Source organism: Jaculus jaculus, chromosome 13 (genome assembly GCF_020740685.1).
Source record: "Jaculus jaculus isolate mJacJac1 chromosome 13, mJacJac1.mat.Y.cur, whole genome shotgun sequence".
Lineage (NCBI taxonomy): Eukaryota > Metazoa > Chordata > Mammalia > Rodentia > Dipodidae > Jaculus > Jaculus jaculus.
Window position 1 is genome coordinate 5,939,296 of NC_059114.1, and position 17,415 is coordinate 5,956,710.

Here is a 17,415-nt window from a genome sequence, read left to right on the forward strand (position 1 = left end):
TATTAGGGATTAAGAAGCCATAAGCTTTGGGCTGGAGAGATGGCTTACCGGTTAAAGAGCTTGCTTGTGAAGCCTGAGGACCCATAGTGTACTCTCCAGGTCCCACGTAAGCCGACACACAAGGTGACGCAAGGGCGCAAGGCTCTGGAGCTCCATTACTGGGCTGGAGGCCCCGGCACTCCGATTCTCTCCTCCCCCACCCCGCCAAAAAAAGCCAGTCTGTTGGGCTTGCCTCAGAAAAACACACACACACACACACACACACACACACACACACAAAACATGAGCTTGGATTGGAGAGATGGCTTAGCAGTTAAGATGCTTGCTGGCAAAGCCAAAGGACCCAGGTTCAATTCCCCATTAACCAAGTAAAGTCAGATGCACAAGGTGGTGGATGCATATGGAGTTCGTTGGCAGTGGCTGGAAACCTTGGCATGCCAATTCTCTCTCTCTCTCTCTATCTCAAATTAATAAATAAAATAGTTAAAAAAACAAAAACCATGAGTTCCAATTGTGACTGTAATGGTTCACTTATGGGAGTGGTTATGAGCCACTAACACCTTCCTGAGCCTCAGTCTCCACACGTGTAAAATAAGGAGTGGCCCCACCCCTGCCTTGTAAGCACAGCAGCTGTGAAGATTAGTAAGAACAGTGGAAGGCACTTCTGGAGAATCGTCTACACACGATGAGGTAGGTGCTCTAAAGCTGAGGAAACTAAGGTCCCAGGGATGCCCGGTCAAGAATGGGAGTGACACCAACCCAGCTCAAGAGCTTGTTTCTATTCACTTCGCACGAAGCCTGGCCTGCCAGAGCCTCACCTCCCGCAGCAGGTGCGCCTCCAGGAGTTCATGGTAGGCCTTGGCAGACTCCTCAAACCTGTCATGCTTCTGCAGATCCAAGGCTTTATGGTACAAGGCGAAAGCTTCTGCTTCCTGCAAACCAAGACAGGAGACCCTTTCACCAGACCAAAGGAACACAGAGAATCCAAGAGATGTGCACAACACCATGAGAAGTATATACGTGGGGCTGGAGAGATGGCTCAGCGGTGAAAGTGCTTGTCTGAGAAGCCTAAAGACCCATGTTTGGGCTGGAGAGATGGCTTAGTGGTTAAACACTTGCCTTTGAAGCCTAAGGACCCCAGTTCGAGGCTCAATTCCCCAGGACCCATGTTAGCCAGATGCACAAGGTGGTGCATGCATCTGGAGTTCATTTGCAGTGGCTGGAGGCCCTGGAGCACCCATTCTCTCTCTCCCTCTCTCTTTCTCTCTCTCTCCCCCTCTTTATCTCTCTATTGCTCTCAAATAAATAAATAAACAAAATATTTTTTTAAAAAAAGACCCATGTTCAACGCTCCAGATCCCACGTAAGCCAGGCACATGAGGTGAGGCACGTGCAAGGTCACAAATGCACACAAGATGGCACATGCATCTGCATCTGGAGTTTGATTACTGTGGCTAGAGGCCCTGGTATGCCAATCCCCCACCCCAATTCTCTCATTAAAAAAAAAAAGTGGTATATATGCTGGGTGTGGTGGTGCACACCTTTAATCCCAGCACTCTGGAGGCAGAGGTAAGAGGATCACCATGAATTTGAGGCCACCCTGAGACTACATAGTGAATTCCAGGTCAGCCTGAGCTAGAGAGAGACCCTACCTTGAGAAAAACAAAAGAAAAAAAAAGGGGAGGAAGAGTGGTATATATGTGCTCTCAAAGCTACTGAGATGGAGCTTCTAAAGCGTTTAGAATTTTCCGAGTGACAGAGTGATATTAGCATTTTCTGGTATTCCTAATAAGCCCCTTTCTACTGCATCTGAGTCTATGCTAATAAGATGATAGGGACTGAGGCCCCTAGACAGCTTTAGGGTAGGGCTGGTAGCTGCACGAACCACCATTAAGGGGTTAGGGTTTCCAGGTCCTCCACACCACCGCAGCCTTCAGGAAGAGGAAAGGACTGGAAATTGGGCTCATCACCAGTGACCTACAAAATCTCCATGAAAAACTCCCAAGTGTGGTGCTGAGAGGGGCGCTCCCACCACATCTTGTCCTGTGCACTTCTTCCTGAGCTGTGTGGAAGCTGAACACAGGGCCTCGTGTATCTAAATACAAGCTCCACCACTGAGCCCGAGGAGGGTGACATCCTTCTCCAACACTCCGACTCTACCTAGTGACATTCCTCACAGATTGGGACAGCTGGCAAGGAGACTTCTGAAAGAAAGAGCTCTGGAACTGTTCTAGTTTCTTCCACAAAAGGAGGCAGAAGTTGGTAAGCATATGTTTATTGCAGATAAAACAAACACAGGAGCAAATTCTTGTTACACCAGAGTAAAACATAGGTGTAAAGATAGGAGGGAGGGAGCAGGGAGGGGGAAGAAAGAAAGGCGGGAGAGAGGGGAAAGGAAATCAGAGTCACCAGGCAATACAGCAGACAGATGTGATCGATACCTTGGGAAGATGAAGCTGGGTCACACACATGGGGTGGGGGGGGGGGCGAGAGCAAAAGCAGATCACAGGCAGCTGCTGTCCAGATCTCATTCGCTGTAAGCGAAGGTGCTGGCCACTAACATCCCACTACTCCCGGACACATGGACCTCCAGGGCCTCCACACAGCACAGGTGCACAGAAAGCTGCCCCAGCGGAGAAGTATGTCCCGGCACGGAACAGGCCTCACGTATTCTTAGAAGATACTGAACTCTCTTCAGTGTAACTGTCTCCTGAGTCAAACAGGTTCAACATGAATTGGAGAACCAGTCACCCCTCAAACTGGAATTCCCCCTAGCATCCCAGTGAGGAAATGTGAATGCACTTAACCTGAACCTCCTCCTACAGAAGTAAGAAGCAAGGGAAGACTTTGGAGTACATACCTGAGCCTCCTTTGTCTGGGTTTTGTGACTTTTAAAGCTTCCTTCGTGGTCATCCTCCACTGTGGAGCTGGCATTTAGGGCCGCAATTCGAATCTAGAAGCAGGTTCAGAGGCAGAGCAGTGGTGCTTTCAGATGATTCCATTCTGCCCGAGCACACACCCTATCCTACCTTGAAAAGCCACAGGTGAAACACTGCAAATAACCATTCAGGAAAAGAAGGGTGCGAGCATGTCTGGCAGTGAGAACATGCCGACCTGTGTGGGAAGTGCACCCCGGGTGTTGCCAACTATTAAGGAACAGAGAGAGGCTGGTACACGCCACCAACCAGTCAACCGACATGGAGGAAGGATACTGAGGCCACTAGGAAAAGGCCCTCACCGCACCACGCTGCACCGGCAAAGCAGGCAGGTGTCAGTCCTTACCATACTCAGAGACTCAGCACCACCATGGAGAGTCACTTTCCATCACTGGTAGAGGCTGTCCCCGTTTACAAACCCCTAAAGACAGACGGAAGGGTCCAAGCAGAGCGAAAAACACCACAGTGCCAAGATCCCACCTGGGTTTTAGAAACAGAATGGGAAAAAAACATATTTAGAAGGACATGGGCCAGTGTAGGCTGCAAGAGAAGACAGGACTAGAGAATGTAGAGAAATGAAAACTCTGGGTTGCTCTCAGGAAGGAAAACTGGTTATCTATATGTAGAAAGACGAAAATAGATCCAAGTGGATCAGGGACCTTAATATCAGACCTGAAACTCTGAAATTGCTTGAGGAAAAGGTAGGGGAAACCCTTCAACATATTGGCATAGGTAATGACTCTCTGAATAGAACCCCAACTGCTCAGAAACTAAAACCACTGGGAGCCCAAGAAATGACAAAGCTTTTATACAGCAAAGGACACTGTGAATAGAGCAAAGAGACAACCTACAGAATGGGAGAAAATCTTTGCCAGCTACACATCTGACAGGGGATTAATATCCAGAATATACAAAAAAAAAAAAAAAACCTCAAAAAACAGAACAATAAGACATCAAACAACCCAATCAAAAAATGGGCTATGGAACTAAATGGAGTTCTCATTGGAAGAAATACTGATGGTATATAAACATCTAAAACAGTGTTCTACATCCTTAGCCATCAGGGAAATGTAAATTAAACCTACCTTGAGATTCCATCTCTCTCCTGTCAGAATGGCTACCATCAAGAAAACAAATGACCACAAATGGTGGCGAGGAACTGGACAAAAGAAGAACCCTTCTACACTGTTGGTGGGAAAGTAGTCTGGCCCAGCCACTGTGGATATCAGTGTAGAGGGTCTTGAGACAGCTAAAAATAGACTTACCATATAATCCAGCTATAGCACTCCTAGGCATGTATCTTAATGATTTTTCTCACTACCTTAGGAATATTTGCACAACCATGTTCAATGCTGCTCTATTCACAATAGCTAGGAAATGGAACCAGCCTAGATGTCCATCCACAGATTAATAGATAATAAAGATGTGGTACATTTACACAATGGAATTATTCAGCAGTAAAGAAAAATGAAATTATGAAATTGGCAGGGAGATGGATGGACCTGGAAAGTATTATACTAAGTGAGGTAACCCAGGCCCAGAAAGCCAAACATCGCATGTTCTCTCTCATATGTGGATCCTAGCTACAAATGTATAGACTTATGTGTGAGCTGGAACCAAAGATCAGCAGCAGAGGCCAGTAAGCTAGAAAAAGGCTATAAGGGAGGGAGGAGAGGGAAGGACTTAAGAGGATGGTATTGTATATATGTAAGTAGAAAAACAGATTACAGGGAGTGGAATGACCTAAGTGAGGTCAGGGGAAGAGACTGTATAAAAGAAGGGTGGGGGAGGAAGGTCAATCAAAATTCAAGATATTCTAAATACAACATACAAAAATCTACTTTTGTGGATAATGACACATCCAGAAGCCATAGATTATTAGTAGAAAATTTTCAGTGCCAGGGATGAGATACCTTCCAGTGAGTTGTTGGCCAGGGAGGTCCCTGTTGCCTCCAAAACATTACAGGCTATTGCCAAGGCCCTTGGTTTCCCATGAGAAAGAGCTGGTAAGACCCTATTGCTGAAGACTTCACATGCCTGAGTGGCAAAGTCACTGAGAAATCAAGCTCATGCAGAGCAGAAAACCTCCTCCCTGTAGCCCAGCCAACTGAAAGCTGGAAAATGCTGTACTTATGCAGCCTTATGGGAGACCGAAGAAATCAGCGGTGAAAACAGTGAACCCTGGAAACCTCAAGTTTGGCCAGACAGGCCAAATGACTGAATGAGCTCAACAGTAGCATACCTGCTCTGGGGGAAACCAACTGCTCTCTACTGGAGGCCCGCTCTATGGGAGGGAATACATGCCTGGTACTGAAAACCTAATCAAAAGCCAATGGCAGGGGAGGTCATGAGCCTTAAGGGTATAAAGCTTGCTCTTGTCTGGATAAATGCATATATTACTGTCACCAAATTGCCCTGAAAGCACTACACTTAGTGCTCATACTCATATATTAATGCTAATCTCACTTCTGGTTAGAGAAGCTTCTCTTTTCAGATGGCAATGACCACTGGGTGACCCAAAAGGCAACACAGTGCTGAGAAGGGATGGAGGCGTGTCCAGCACTGAAACATCTCTATCATACCCTCCAAGGCTCATTCATGGTCCATTGTGGAAGAGGTGACAGAAAGAATGTAAGAGCCAAAGGAAGGTGTGGTGGTTTGATTCGGGTGTCCCCCATAAACTTAGCTGTTCTAAATGCTAGATGCCCAGCTGATGTAAGATTTGGGAATTAATGCCTCCTGGAGGCGGTGTATTGTTGGGGGCAGGCTTATGGGTGTTGTAGCTAGCTTCCCTTTGCCAGTGTTTGGCACACCCTCCTGTTGCTGTTATCCACCTTACGTTAGCCAGGGGGTGATGTCCCCCCTCTGCTCGTGTCGTCATTTTCCCCTGCCATCATGGAGCTCTCCCCCACCAGCCTGTAAGCCAAAATAAACCTCTTGTTTCTCACAAGCGGCTCTTGGTTGGGTGATTTCTAACAGCAGTGGGAACATGACTGCAACAGGACACTACTCCTTACATACAACTGATCAGACAGAATTTGGCCTCGATACCCAACACCTCACAATGCCTAGCAATACCCACAGAAGACCCTCATAATAGGAGAAAAAGATTATAACATCAAATTAAAAGAGAGACTAATGGAGAGCGGGAGGGGATATAACGGAGAGCAGAGTTATGAAGGGAAAAGCCAGGGAGGGGAGGGAAATACCATGGTTTGTTGTCTGTAAGTATAAAGTTGTCAATAAAAAATATATATTTTTTAAAGAAAAAAATATATGTTTTTTAAAGAAAAAAAGAGAGTGCAGCCCTCCAGACAACAGTCTGACCACTCCTCAGATAGAATTAACATGTATGATCTGAAGTCCCGCCCCTATGGGTCTGCTCAAAACAAAGATGTACCCACTATATCTTGCTCATGGGGAGCGGCGGGCTGGAGAGATGGCTCAGCAGTTAAGATGTTTGCTTGCAAAGCATAAAAAAAACTTGGGTTTGATTCCCCAGTACCCACATAAATCCAGATGCACAAGGTGACACGTGTCTAGAGTTTGTTTGCAGTGGCTAGAGGCCCTCATGCACCCATTATCTCTATCTGCCTCTTTCTCTTTCATAAATAAATATTAAAAAAAAAAAAAACAGCACCAGACATGGTGATGCACACCTTTAATCCCAACACGTGGGGAACAGAGGTAGGAGGATCACTGTGAGTTCAAGGCCTGCCTGAGACTATACAGTAAATTCCAGGTCAGCGTGGGCTAGAGAGAAACCCTACCTCAGGGGGGAAGAAAGAAAAAACAGCTACAAAATAAAGATGACATGGGCTGGGAAGATGTTTCAGTAGCTAAAGGCACTTGCATGCAAAGTCTGCCAGCCCAGGTTCACTTCCAGAGTACCCACCTACAGCCAGAAGCACAAAGTGTGCGTCTGGCATTCAGGTGCATATTCGCCACGTTCAAGCTCCTAAGTTCGCCATCTCAAAGCACACGTGAAGAAGAGCAGCTGAGACCAGCAGCACACTGGCACCATGATACACAGTGGTGACCGCTGGCCGGCTCCGGTGTAAGAGTGCAGAAGGTGAAGTCCACATTAAGCTGTGGCCGGACCTGGCTGTGTGACTAGCCTGACATAGGTGTCCCTCACCAGCTCCCTTTCCTCTTCCATGCTAAGTTTCAGACTAGTCAAGACAGCTCACTGCAAGAGCAAAGGATGGTAGGGAGGGGGGGAGTTTGTTTGTTCAAGATCAGGTCTCGCTCTAGCCCAGGCTGACCTAGAACTCGCTCTGTAGTCCCAGTCTGGCCTTGAACTCACAGTAATCCACCTACCTCTGCCTCCCAAGTGCTGGGATTAAAAGTGTACACCACCACATCAGGTTAATGGATGGTTTTATTTATTTATTTATTTGGATTTTTCAAGACAGGGTCTCACTCTTTCCCAGGCTGACCTGGAGTGCACACTGTAGTTCCAGGCTGGCCTTGAACTCACAGTGATCCTCCTACCTCTATCTCCTGAGTTCTAAGACTAAAGGCATGGGTCTTGGGGAACTTTTCACCTGAGTTGACATGAACACATGTCTTTACACCAAATATGGCTCAGATGGCACACCAAAGTAAAATTACACCCATGCTGGTTCAGTAAACCAGTGAGTTTATTGGGGTCACTTTCAAAACATGATGAAGGGTTACTTACAGGAACGTGGGGGCCGCAAAGCTGCTACCTTGATGGAGCTTCCAGTGTCAAAATTATTCCTCTGGTGCTCCTCCCTCAGCCTTGGGATGAGGGCTAACTTTCAGAGCACTGGGACCCCATATCAGCCACACCACAGAGAAGTTTCATTCCACCCTGTGGCCAGTTCTAGAAGCTCCCTGCCCCTGTCCAGGAGTATGCGACCCCAGAACAGCCCTTCAGTGGGGCCGACTATATCAGGATCACAAGGATGCTCCTCCCTCAGTCTCGGGGTGAGGGCTTACTTACCGAGCACAGAGACTCCAAAGAAACCACTGAGATGGAGCTCACTGTTCCTCAATCATTTTTTTTATTATTATTATTTTAGTTTAGTTTTTCGAGGTAGGGTCTCACGGTGATCCTCCTACCTCTGCCTCCCAAGTGCTAGGATTAAAGGCATGAGCCACCACACCCGGCTTTTTAAAATATTTTATTTGAGAAAGATAGGCACACAATGGGTGTGCCAGGGCCGCCAGCCACTGCAAACAAACTCCAGGCGCATACACCATCTTGTGCATCTGGTTTACGTGGGTACTGGGGAATTGAACCTAGGTCCTTAGGTTTCTCAGGCAAGCGCCTTACCAGGCTGAGCCATCTCTCCAGCCCCTCTTTATTTATTTGAGAGAGACAGTAAGTATGGTTCCGCATGAACTCGACACATGCACCACCACTCTCTGCGCGTGGCTTTACTGTGGGTACTGGGGATTCGAACCCAGGCTACCAGGCTTTGCAAGTAAGTGCCTCTCACCGCTGGGCCATCTCCCCAGCCGGCAATAACTCTATTTGTAAACCACTGCATATGAATCCCACAGAAGAAACTTTGGCCCCACGGAATCTCTGTCCCCACTTATGACCTGTAAGAAAACGAGGTCTTAGCCGGGGCGTGGTGGCACTCGGGAGACAGAGGTAGGAGGGAGGATCGCCGTGAGTTCGAGACCACCTGAGACTACATAGTGCATTCCATCCAGGTCAGCCTGGGCTAGAGCGAGACCCTACCTCGGAAAACCAAAAAAGAAAAAGAAAAACGCAAAACAGATCCTGCAGAGTTAAGGGGTCGTCGTGCCCACAGCCCCGCGCACACCAACCCACCCGTGCGGACACTCAGGAGTGGCAGGGGTTTGGAGCCGGCGCCCGGGGCGGAGGGCAGCAGAATGGTCAGGATGCTCGGACCCGCCGGAAGCCTCTGGGGCGCCCAGAAGCAGGTCGCTCAAAGCTCCCCAGGGCCTCTGCGTCCGCCCCGACCCAGCACCACCCTCACCTGGCAAGGGACGCGGCAGGCGAAGGCCGCGAATGCAGCGCCCACCCCTGGACCACTCGCGGGCCGCAGCCCACCCCGGGGAAGGGGCGGTAGGCAGGAGCAAAGGGCACGTGAACCGACCCCTCCCGCCCCCCGAGCTCCCCAAACCTCCGCTTCCGCCCAGGAACACTCACCGGGCATCTCCACGGCAACCTGCCCCATCCAGCCCGGTCCAGACCTTCCTGCGCCGGCCGGCGGCGCGCACGACAACAAGGAGCGTTCCCATTGGCTGCCGTGCCGGCGCCGATGGCCAATCAACGCTCCCATTGGCTGGCGTGCTGGAGCCGCTAGCCAATCACCAGCGTTCCCCGTGCAGGTTCACAGCGCCCCCTTGCCGGCGGCGAGCTCAAACTCCCGGGCGCCGAGCTCTGACAGCTGCCGGCTCGCGACGCCCACCACCGCGCCACGACTGGGCACTTGGGGCATTTGCACGTGGGCATTTTTTGGATGTAAACCAGGATGCTGGCCTTGAATTCGCAGGAAGGCTGCCCCAGGCTCCCTTTGGCTGGGATTAGAAGCGCGCTGCCACATCTGGCTACTTGCCACACTTGTGAAGGGCCAAGAGTGGACACTGGTCCCCGCTAGTTCTTAAATGAGATGTTCTTGCTATTTTGCTTTAATTAAGTGACTTTTGTCACTTATTTATTTATTTATTTATTCGCGAACAGAGAAAGACAAAGAGGCGAGAGAGGGAGAAAGGGAGAGGGAGAGAGAATGGGCACGCCAGGGCTTCCAGCCACTGAAAACGAACTCCAGATGCATGCGCCACCTTGTGCACCTGGCTTGAAGTGGGACCTGGGGAATCGAACCCAGGCCGTTAGGCTTTGTAGGCAAGCGCCTAAACCACTGACACTGACTCGTCTTACCAGCCCTCTTTTATTTCTTATTTATTTGCAAACAGAAAAAGAGGAAGATCTAGAGTGACAGAGTATGTATGCGCCAGGCCCTGCAAAGGAACTCCAGATGCATCCACCACTTGGTACATTTGGCTTTGCAAGTGCCTCAGCTGGAGAGTCAACTCCCCAGACGGTCCACTTTAAACTTTACATTGACAGCCTCCATACGTATACACAGTGTACCCTGATCATAATCCCTTTTCCCCTACCTTCCCTGGTCCCTTCTCACATCCCCCCCCCCGCCTCCCGCTACACTGGAACCCATCTTTCCAACTAGTTCCTCTTTTTTTTTTTTTTTTTTTTTTTTTTAAGGCAGGGTTCTGCTGTAAGCCCGGGCTGACTTGGAATTCACTATGTAGTCTCAGGGTGGCCTCAAAGTCACTACGATCCTCCTCACTTCTCCTTTTTTTTTTAAGTATTTTTAAAATTTTATTATTATTATTGTTATTTGGTTTTTCAAGGTAGGGTCTTGCTCTAGCCCAGGTTGACCTAGAATTCACTATGTAGTGTCAGGGTGGCCTCGACTCATGTTGATCCTCCTACCTCTGCCTTCCAAGGGCTGATATTAAAGGCATGTGCCACCACGCCTGGTACTCCTTTGAAAAATAAAAATAAAAACCTAAAACACTTGAGCCGGGCGCATGTTGGCCCATGCCTTCAATCCCAGCACTGGGGAAGCAGAGGTAGGAGGACTGCCATGAGTTCGAGGCCACCTTGAGACTACATAGTGAATTCCAGGTCAGCCTGGACCAGAATGAGACCCTACCTCAAAAAAAAAAAAAAAAAAACTGCCTTCGGGCTGAAAAGATGGCTTAGCGGTTAAGGCGTTTGCCTGCGAAGCCAAAGGACCTAGGTTCGATTCTCCAAGACCCACGTAAGCCAGATGCACAAGGGGCACATGAGTCTGGAGTCCATTTGCAGTGGCTAGAGACCCTGCCACACTCATTCTCTCTCTGCCTCTCTCCTTGCAAATAAAGTAATTAATTTTGAAAACAGCCTTCACTTAAGGTCTATGTTCAGCAAGACAACTGGACATGAGAGTGACTCTGCATGGATGACACACAGACACAGAATCTTCAAACACTTCATCAGCCTCCTGAAGGGCACCATTGGCCGAGCTCTGAAAGTTCAGGCTGCTTCTGAAATCCTTCCTTGGCGTCCTTTCCCGCCAACTTCTAGAAAGGCTGGTTCCGGATAAGGGATGCGTGCCGGGTCCGCGACCCAGCTCGGGGTCCAGTGAAGTTTCTTCACTCCGCCGCCAGAGGGCGCGCCCTGCCGGCACGCTTGGGTGGCTGGTTGCGGGATGGAGAAGGGCACTGTTTCTCAATGCCAGCTGACCTGAGAGCGTTCTGCTTGGTTTTAAATCTTTTTACTCGTTTCTGACTGCCAGCAGCTGTCCCCCCAGAAAGGGAACTGAAGTCGCCAGGTAAGGAACGATTAAACTGTTCGGTCATCAGTCTTTTCTTTGTAAGCTCTTCTCCTGAGCTTCCATCCATCCAAACCCTTCCACACACAGGAATGAAGCAGTTACTGAAATATCTCCTTAATTATCCCTAATTTGACTCATTCTTACTTTTGTTTTCTGTTTTTCGAGGTAGGGTATCACTCTAGCCCAGGCTGACCTGGAATTCACTATATAATCCCAGGCTGGCATCAAACTCATGGCGATCCTATGTCCCCCACTCCAGGGCTGGGATTCAAGGCGTCCACCCACCATGCACAGCCCACAGTGACCTTCTTATCCCAGGGGGATTTGTTAAAATACAAGTGGTATGAGCTGGAGAGATGGCTTAGCGGTTAAAGCGCTTACCTGCAAAGCCTAAGGACCCAGGTTCAATTCTCCAGGACCCACATAAACCAGAGGCAAAAGGTGGCACATGCATCTGGAGTTCGTTTGCAGTGGCTAGAGGCCCTGGCACACCCATTCTCTTTCTCTCCCTCTATCTCTAATAAATAAATTTAAAAATTAAAAAAAGAAATTAATACAAGTGGCATGACAAGTTTTCCTCTCACCACCAAGCAGTCTTCCCCTTCTGCCTCTCTCCTCGTGAAGAACCTGCTCTTTTGGTCAGCACAGCACCCCAAGTCTGGTCAACCTCATGACTTTCACTCTCACTTTGATGTTCACAACACACTTTCCAGTGCCTGACGCTCCTGCCCTGCAGGTCCCTGCCCAGATGCCATCCTCAGGGGACCTCCTCTAAATGTCCCACTCGAAATAGTGTTCTACAACACCTGCCTTTCACTCCCACAGCACGCTCCACCCGTTCGCGTGGGTTGTGAGATGTGAGTTCCCCTGGGGGATCAGACTGTGCTCTGCTTGAGCCCCAAGGCCAGACAGTGACCGGGTGCTGGGGACGCTCTGCAGGTGACAGCTGGGCGATCCTTTGGGGTGCCCAGGGAAGCAGCACTACAGATACGCTTGTCAGCTCGGTCTCTCCAGTGGGCTCTAGTCTTGCGCCTCTGGTCTCTTTTAATATCCTGGGAGGTCAGGGCAGGGGCAGAATCAGGCCCTTCTGACCAGACTGACAGACCTGCTATCTAAACCCTAAGTGGTGTTTTAATCTGCAAAACACCTGGACAGAAGAAATGAGTACAGAAACAACTTCAAGGTCCAGCTTTCTTCACAACTTTTATTTATTTGAGAGGAAAAGAAAAAAAAACAAAAACAAAAAACTAAAAGAGGTGGGGGGGTGAGCAAAGAAAATGAATAAATATGGCCACACCAGGGGCTCTTACCACTGCAAACAAACTTGGCACACATGGCTTCATGTGGGTAGTCGAAAGCTGAACCCAGGCCAACAGGTTTTGCAAGTAAGTGCCTTTAACCGTTAAGTCTCCTCCCCAGCCCCAAGGTCTAGCTTTTCATGAGGCCTCATCAGCATCAAGTATAAACACAGTAGGCGTTGGCAAATTCCACTGGAAATTAACTTTATTAGCTATGTAGGCTACACAGAACGCAAAGTCCAAATTGATGTTTCATAAAGGTGTTATCTAACCACGAGAGACTCAGCACCGGCCAGTGCCTGAGGGGCACAAGCTGGAACCTGCAGCAGGATCTGGAAAGGAGGAGACGGGCTTCCTTCGGGCTCCTTGTTCTGCCTGTGCAGCCCAAAAGGCGAAGGCGTGTAGACGGCAGAGGGAATGGCATGCCCTCGGCTTCTGGGGCGGCCGCTGCGTTTCCACGCTTGGCATGCGGGCGGACATGACATCTCCCACGTCGGACACAGGTTCTGCAAAGCAGGCAGCTCCGGTGACAGACGCCTCAAGGCTTGAGGTAACAAGATGAAGCCCAGGGAAGGTTCTTGACATGCGGCTGGCCCCATTCCCCAGGCTGGCGCAGCAGGCACCGGTGATGACCCAGGCCACCCCAGGCTGAGGTCCGGATTTTCGAGATATCAGCAGAATGAGTGTACAGGAAGTTCTAGGCCAGGCCAGCTGACCCTATGTCCCTATGCCACGCACATAGGTAAGGAAAGCAAACCTTCCAGGCTGAGCCCGTAACCTCAGATTCCAGCCCTGTAAAACCTCAAACACCAACCACACAGGCAGGAAACAGCCCATCCTTTTTCCTCACGAGCCAACCCTGCTGTCTACCAGGGAGGAGGTGACAGAAGTAAAGACGTCATGATGAGGTGATGTTCTCAACGTTTATTTGACATGAGGCCAGGGAAGAGGACAACCGTGAGGTGAAGCGACATCATGTGTCTGTGGAAGGGGTACCTGGAGCTGGCATCTACCAGGCCATGACTCTGCCAGAAGGCTTCTGGAAAGAGCCGCAGGCTCCTAGATGCTTCGTGCCACTCACAGAAACGTCATGACTGTCCCTTTCTTTCCAATCTGCCAGGGCTCCAAGGGGAAGAAGCGGATAACTATCCTGGAGGAAACAGGAAAGAGACGTCAGCTCCTCGGCAAACTCACCCTGCAAGGTCCCTGCCCTGCCCATCATGGCCACTGCAGGCTCTCAGGTCACATCAGCCCATGCCGGTCTACTCAGCCCTCAGCTAAGGACCCTCCGTTGACCCTGCTGAGACAGGACAGCTGATGGCTGCACAAGGCCACGGTTGACCCAGGACACAACAGTGGCCTTGGCAGATATGCTGTGTGCTCAAGTGTATCTCAGGATGTGGACTCAGAGGGGCAGTCCCCATCTCCCTGCTAAGTGCAGGCCCACTACACCCCAGCCTTCTCAAAGCCTGGCTCAAAGCTACATGCAGGCAGACCCTGACTGAAGTCTGTGGAATGAATCAGGGTGCCCCTACCACAGAGGTCACAAGAAAACCCCGGTAATAGCTTAGCATGGGGGGGGGGGGCTAGAGTGATGGCTTAGCGGTTAAGGTACTTGCCTACAAAGCCAAAGGACCCAGGTTTGATTCCCTGGTACCCACATGAGCCAGATACCCATGGTGGCACATGTGTCTGGAGTTTGTTTGCAGAAGCCCTGGTGTGCCCATTTTCTCTCTCTCTTTTACTCTCATACATAAAAATAAAGATAAAATGTAGCCTAGCACAGGGTGTGAAGACGGCTGACAGGCTTTACTTTCCATGTGTAAAGTCAGTCTAATGCAGACAGGCCCCTTGTGGAGATGGGCCGCTTACACACAGGGGTCCTGGACAGGGCTTGTAGGATCCAGTGGGATTATGAGTGGAGACATCCCCGTACAATGCTGACCGTGAGCATGGCCTCCCCAGCTTAACGACAAGATCTGAGGAGCTATCATATCCAGGGGTTCTCCGCTCGTCTTCCTGGGACAACCAAGAGCCATCCTGAAAGCGCTTTCAAAACCTCCCATACCCTGAGTTCTTCACAAGCATGAAGATTTTATATATGAAACTTCTTTATTTTTTTTAGTTTTTCCAGGCAGAGTTTCACTCTAGCTCAGGCTGACCTGGAATTCACTATGGAGTCTCAGGATGGCCTCGAACTCACGGAGATCCTCCTACCTCTGCTTCCTGAGTGCTGCGATTAAAGGCGTGCGCCACCACGCCCAACAAGAATATGAAAGTTTAACCCCGCCCCAGGGTGTCAGGTTTAGAGGGTAAGGCTTTCTTGTGGGAGATGGGTCATTTAGCCTGACCCTGTAGCTACAGAAGAGATGGTGAATTGAAGATGGTTTATTTCCAGTTTTGTCTGTGATCTCTTAGCAGTGGCAGACTCAAAATCCAGGTGTTGGGCTGAACAGATGGCTCAGAGGTTAAAGTGCCCGACTGCAAAGCCTAAGGACCCGAGTTCGATTCCCCAGTTCCCACATAAACCCAGGCAAACAAGGCAGCATGTGCGTCTAGAGTTCATTTGCAGTGGCTAGAGGGACCTTGGCATGCCCATTCTCTCTATCTACCTGCCTCTCAAATACATAAAGTAAGTACAAGTAGAAATCCAGATGTCCAGTGCTCGTTTCACTACCTCTTGATGCTCTATCCCAGTCTCATCTGATCCAAAGGTCTCTGCCTCAGTACATAACCAGACTCCCTCTGACCAGCCTGGGAACATTCTCCCCAAAGTCAGGCACCCCCACCCCTTCTGGTAAAACAGTTCCCTTCACCTTGCACGGTGCCAGTAGCGGCAGGTGCAGCAGCGGCCAGGACACCCCAGAGGCCCCCTGCAGTGCCCTAGTATGCTTAAACAAGCACATTCCCAGCATACTGATGGAAAAACCAAGGTCCCCAAAGCCACACCCTGTCCAAATCTCACAAGGAAGACTGCAAAGGAAGAAACTAAAAATCCTACACAGGTTCACTGCAGGCACGCCCTCCATCCCTGTGCCGAAGGAGCAGACGAACCTCCCTGTGTCGGGCCCTGTGTGCTTGCTGGGCTGGGCAAGGAATGTAACCGTCCCTAACCTAACACAGGAACCTTGAATCAAGAGCACCTCTCTGGTGGCACAGCAATCCACATAGGTCCCTTCAGTACCCATATACACCCACCGGTCCTGGCCTAAGGCCAGCTCCTTGGTGAGGAACTCAAAGAAGCGGGCACTGTGGTTGCGGTTCTGCTCAGCGGTGCCCACCACTCCAATGGAGGAGACCAGTAGCTGGACGCAGGGCTCTGTGGATCCGCCTACTGCCATGGCCAGGCCTGGTCGCACTGTAACACTCACTCGCTGTGGGGAGACACAAAAGTCAAATCCTGGGGTTGGGGAGATGGCTCAATGGTTAAAGGCACTTGCTTGCACAGCCTACAGGCCCAGGTTTGATGCCCCAGTACCCACGTAAAGCCAGGTGCACAAAGTGGTACGTGCGTCTAGAGTTTGTTTGCAGTGGCAAGACGCCCCGACACACCCATGTCCCCTCTCTCCCCGCCGCCTTTCTTTCTCTCTCTCTCTCTCTGCTTGCAAATAAATTTTTTTCCCCTTTAGGTAGGGTTCTGCTCTAGCCCAGGCTGACGTGGAATTTACTATGTAGTCTCAGGATGATCTTGAACTCACAGCAATCCTCCTACCTCTGCCTTCTGAGCGCTGCAATTAAAGGCATACATCACTATACCTGGCTGAAATATATATATAATATATGTATATGTATATATACATATATTATATATATATTATATATTTTTTTAAGGTAAAGCCTGAGGCTGGAGGGGCGGTTCAGCAGTTAAAGGCACTTGCTTGCAAAGCCTGCAGGCCCAGGCTGGAGTCTGCAGTACACGCATAAAGCCACATAAAGATGCGCAAAGTGGTACATGCGTCTGGACTTCATTTGCAGTGACAGGAAGACCTGGCCGCCCGTTCTCTTTCCTTCTCATAGATAGAGGATTAATAAGTAAATAAATAAATTGATTTTATTTTTTAACAGTCAAACCCTGAAGCTGTCCAAGTGGAGATGGTATTAGGCAGTGGGCACATGAGAATCTGGACGTGGAGGCCAGAGGGGTCAGAGCTTTGGTCACCCATGAAGGGCCCCTGGAGGTCAGGACCCTGTCATGCCTAGAGAGGATGACCAGAGGCTACGGTGTGGAGGGAGGGAGGGAGAGAGGGAGGGGAGAGGGAGGAAGAGAGGGAGAGGGAGGGAGCACGGGAGGGAGGAGAGAGGGAGGATGGGATCACGGGGCAATGGAAAGTCAGAGGTGAACGGCCGATGGGGTTCCGTGGGGAGGAAGAGAGAGTCACTGCGGGAAGGCGCCGCAGCCTCAGGCGCCCCGCCGCCCCCGGGACACCGACACCGCCGCGCCGCTCACTCACGTCCTCGGGCTTGTCCAGGATGGAGGCGGTGGCCGCGCACAACCGCTTCTCCAGCCCCGCGGGCACGCTACTGGCGGGCAGGTTCGTGTCCAGTTCAATGAACGGCATGTCGGCAACCGGCACGCAGCGAGCGGACACCGCTCCCCGGGAGAGGCTCGGGGGAGAAAGGGCGCCGGGCAACCCCCGCAGCCAGCCTCCTCATTGGCTGACAAACATCCGGCGCTCTCTGATTGGCTCCTGTGGATACGCCCCCTGTCTGTTCTGATTGGCTGTTGGGGCTACTCCCCTCACTTCCAATTGGCTGTAAGGGCTAAACACCCCCTAACTTATCTTATTGGCTGCGGGAGCTCCTGTGTCTCTCCTGATTGGCTGCTGAGGCTACCCTTGA

The 17,415-nt window shown here is 50.3% G+C and overlaps 2 protein-coding genes across 5 annotated transcripts in view; both read right to left on the reverse strand.

Moving 5' to 3' along the window:
- Nucleotides 1-9,167, reverse strand: part of Cabin1 (calcineurin binding protein 1) — a 123,485-nt gene extending 114,318 nt beyond the window's left edge. For all 4 annotated transcript variants that reach the window (XM_045132014.1, XM_045132012.1, XM_045132013.1 and 1 more), the window contains exons 1-4: nucleotides 9,088-9,167; nucleotides 3,283-3,416; nucleotides 2,861-2,953; nucleotides 819-932 (exon numbers count right to left, since the gene is read on the reverse strand). In XM_045132014.1, coding sequence (XP_044987949.1) covers nucleotides 819-932; nucleotides 2,861-2,953; nucleotides 3,283-3,285 — 210 coding nt within the window. In that variant the 5' untranslated portion in view covers nucleotides 3,286-3,416; nucleotides 9,088-9,167. The remainder of the gene's footprint in view (nucleotides 1-818; nucleotides 933-2,860; nucleotides 2,954-3,282; nucleotides 3,417-9,087) is intronic.
- A 4,313-nt stretch (nucleotides 9,168-13,480) lies between these two features.
- On the reverse strand, nucleotides 13,481-17,206 carry LOC101596386 (D-dopachrome decarboxylase). Its single transcript, XM_045132601.1, has 3 exons — nucleotides 17,028-17,206; nucleotides 15,775-15,950; nucleotides 13,481-13,726 (listed from the first exon to the last, which is right to left on the reverse strand). Exons 1-3 carry the CDS (start codon nucleotides 17,133-17,135, stop codon nucleotides 13,654-13,656), a joined length of 357 nt encoding a protein of 118 aa, XP_044988536.1. The 5' UTR covers nucleotides 17,136-17,206; the 3' UTR covers nucleotides 13,481-13,653.
- Nucleotides 17,207-17,415: the final 209 nt, after the last annotated feature.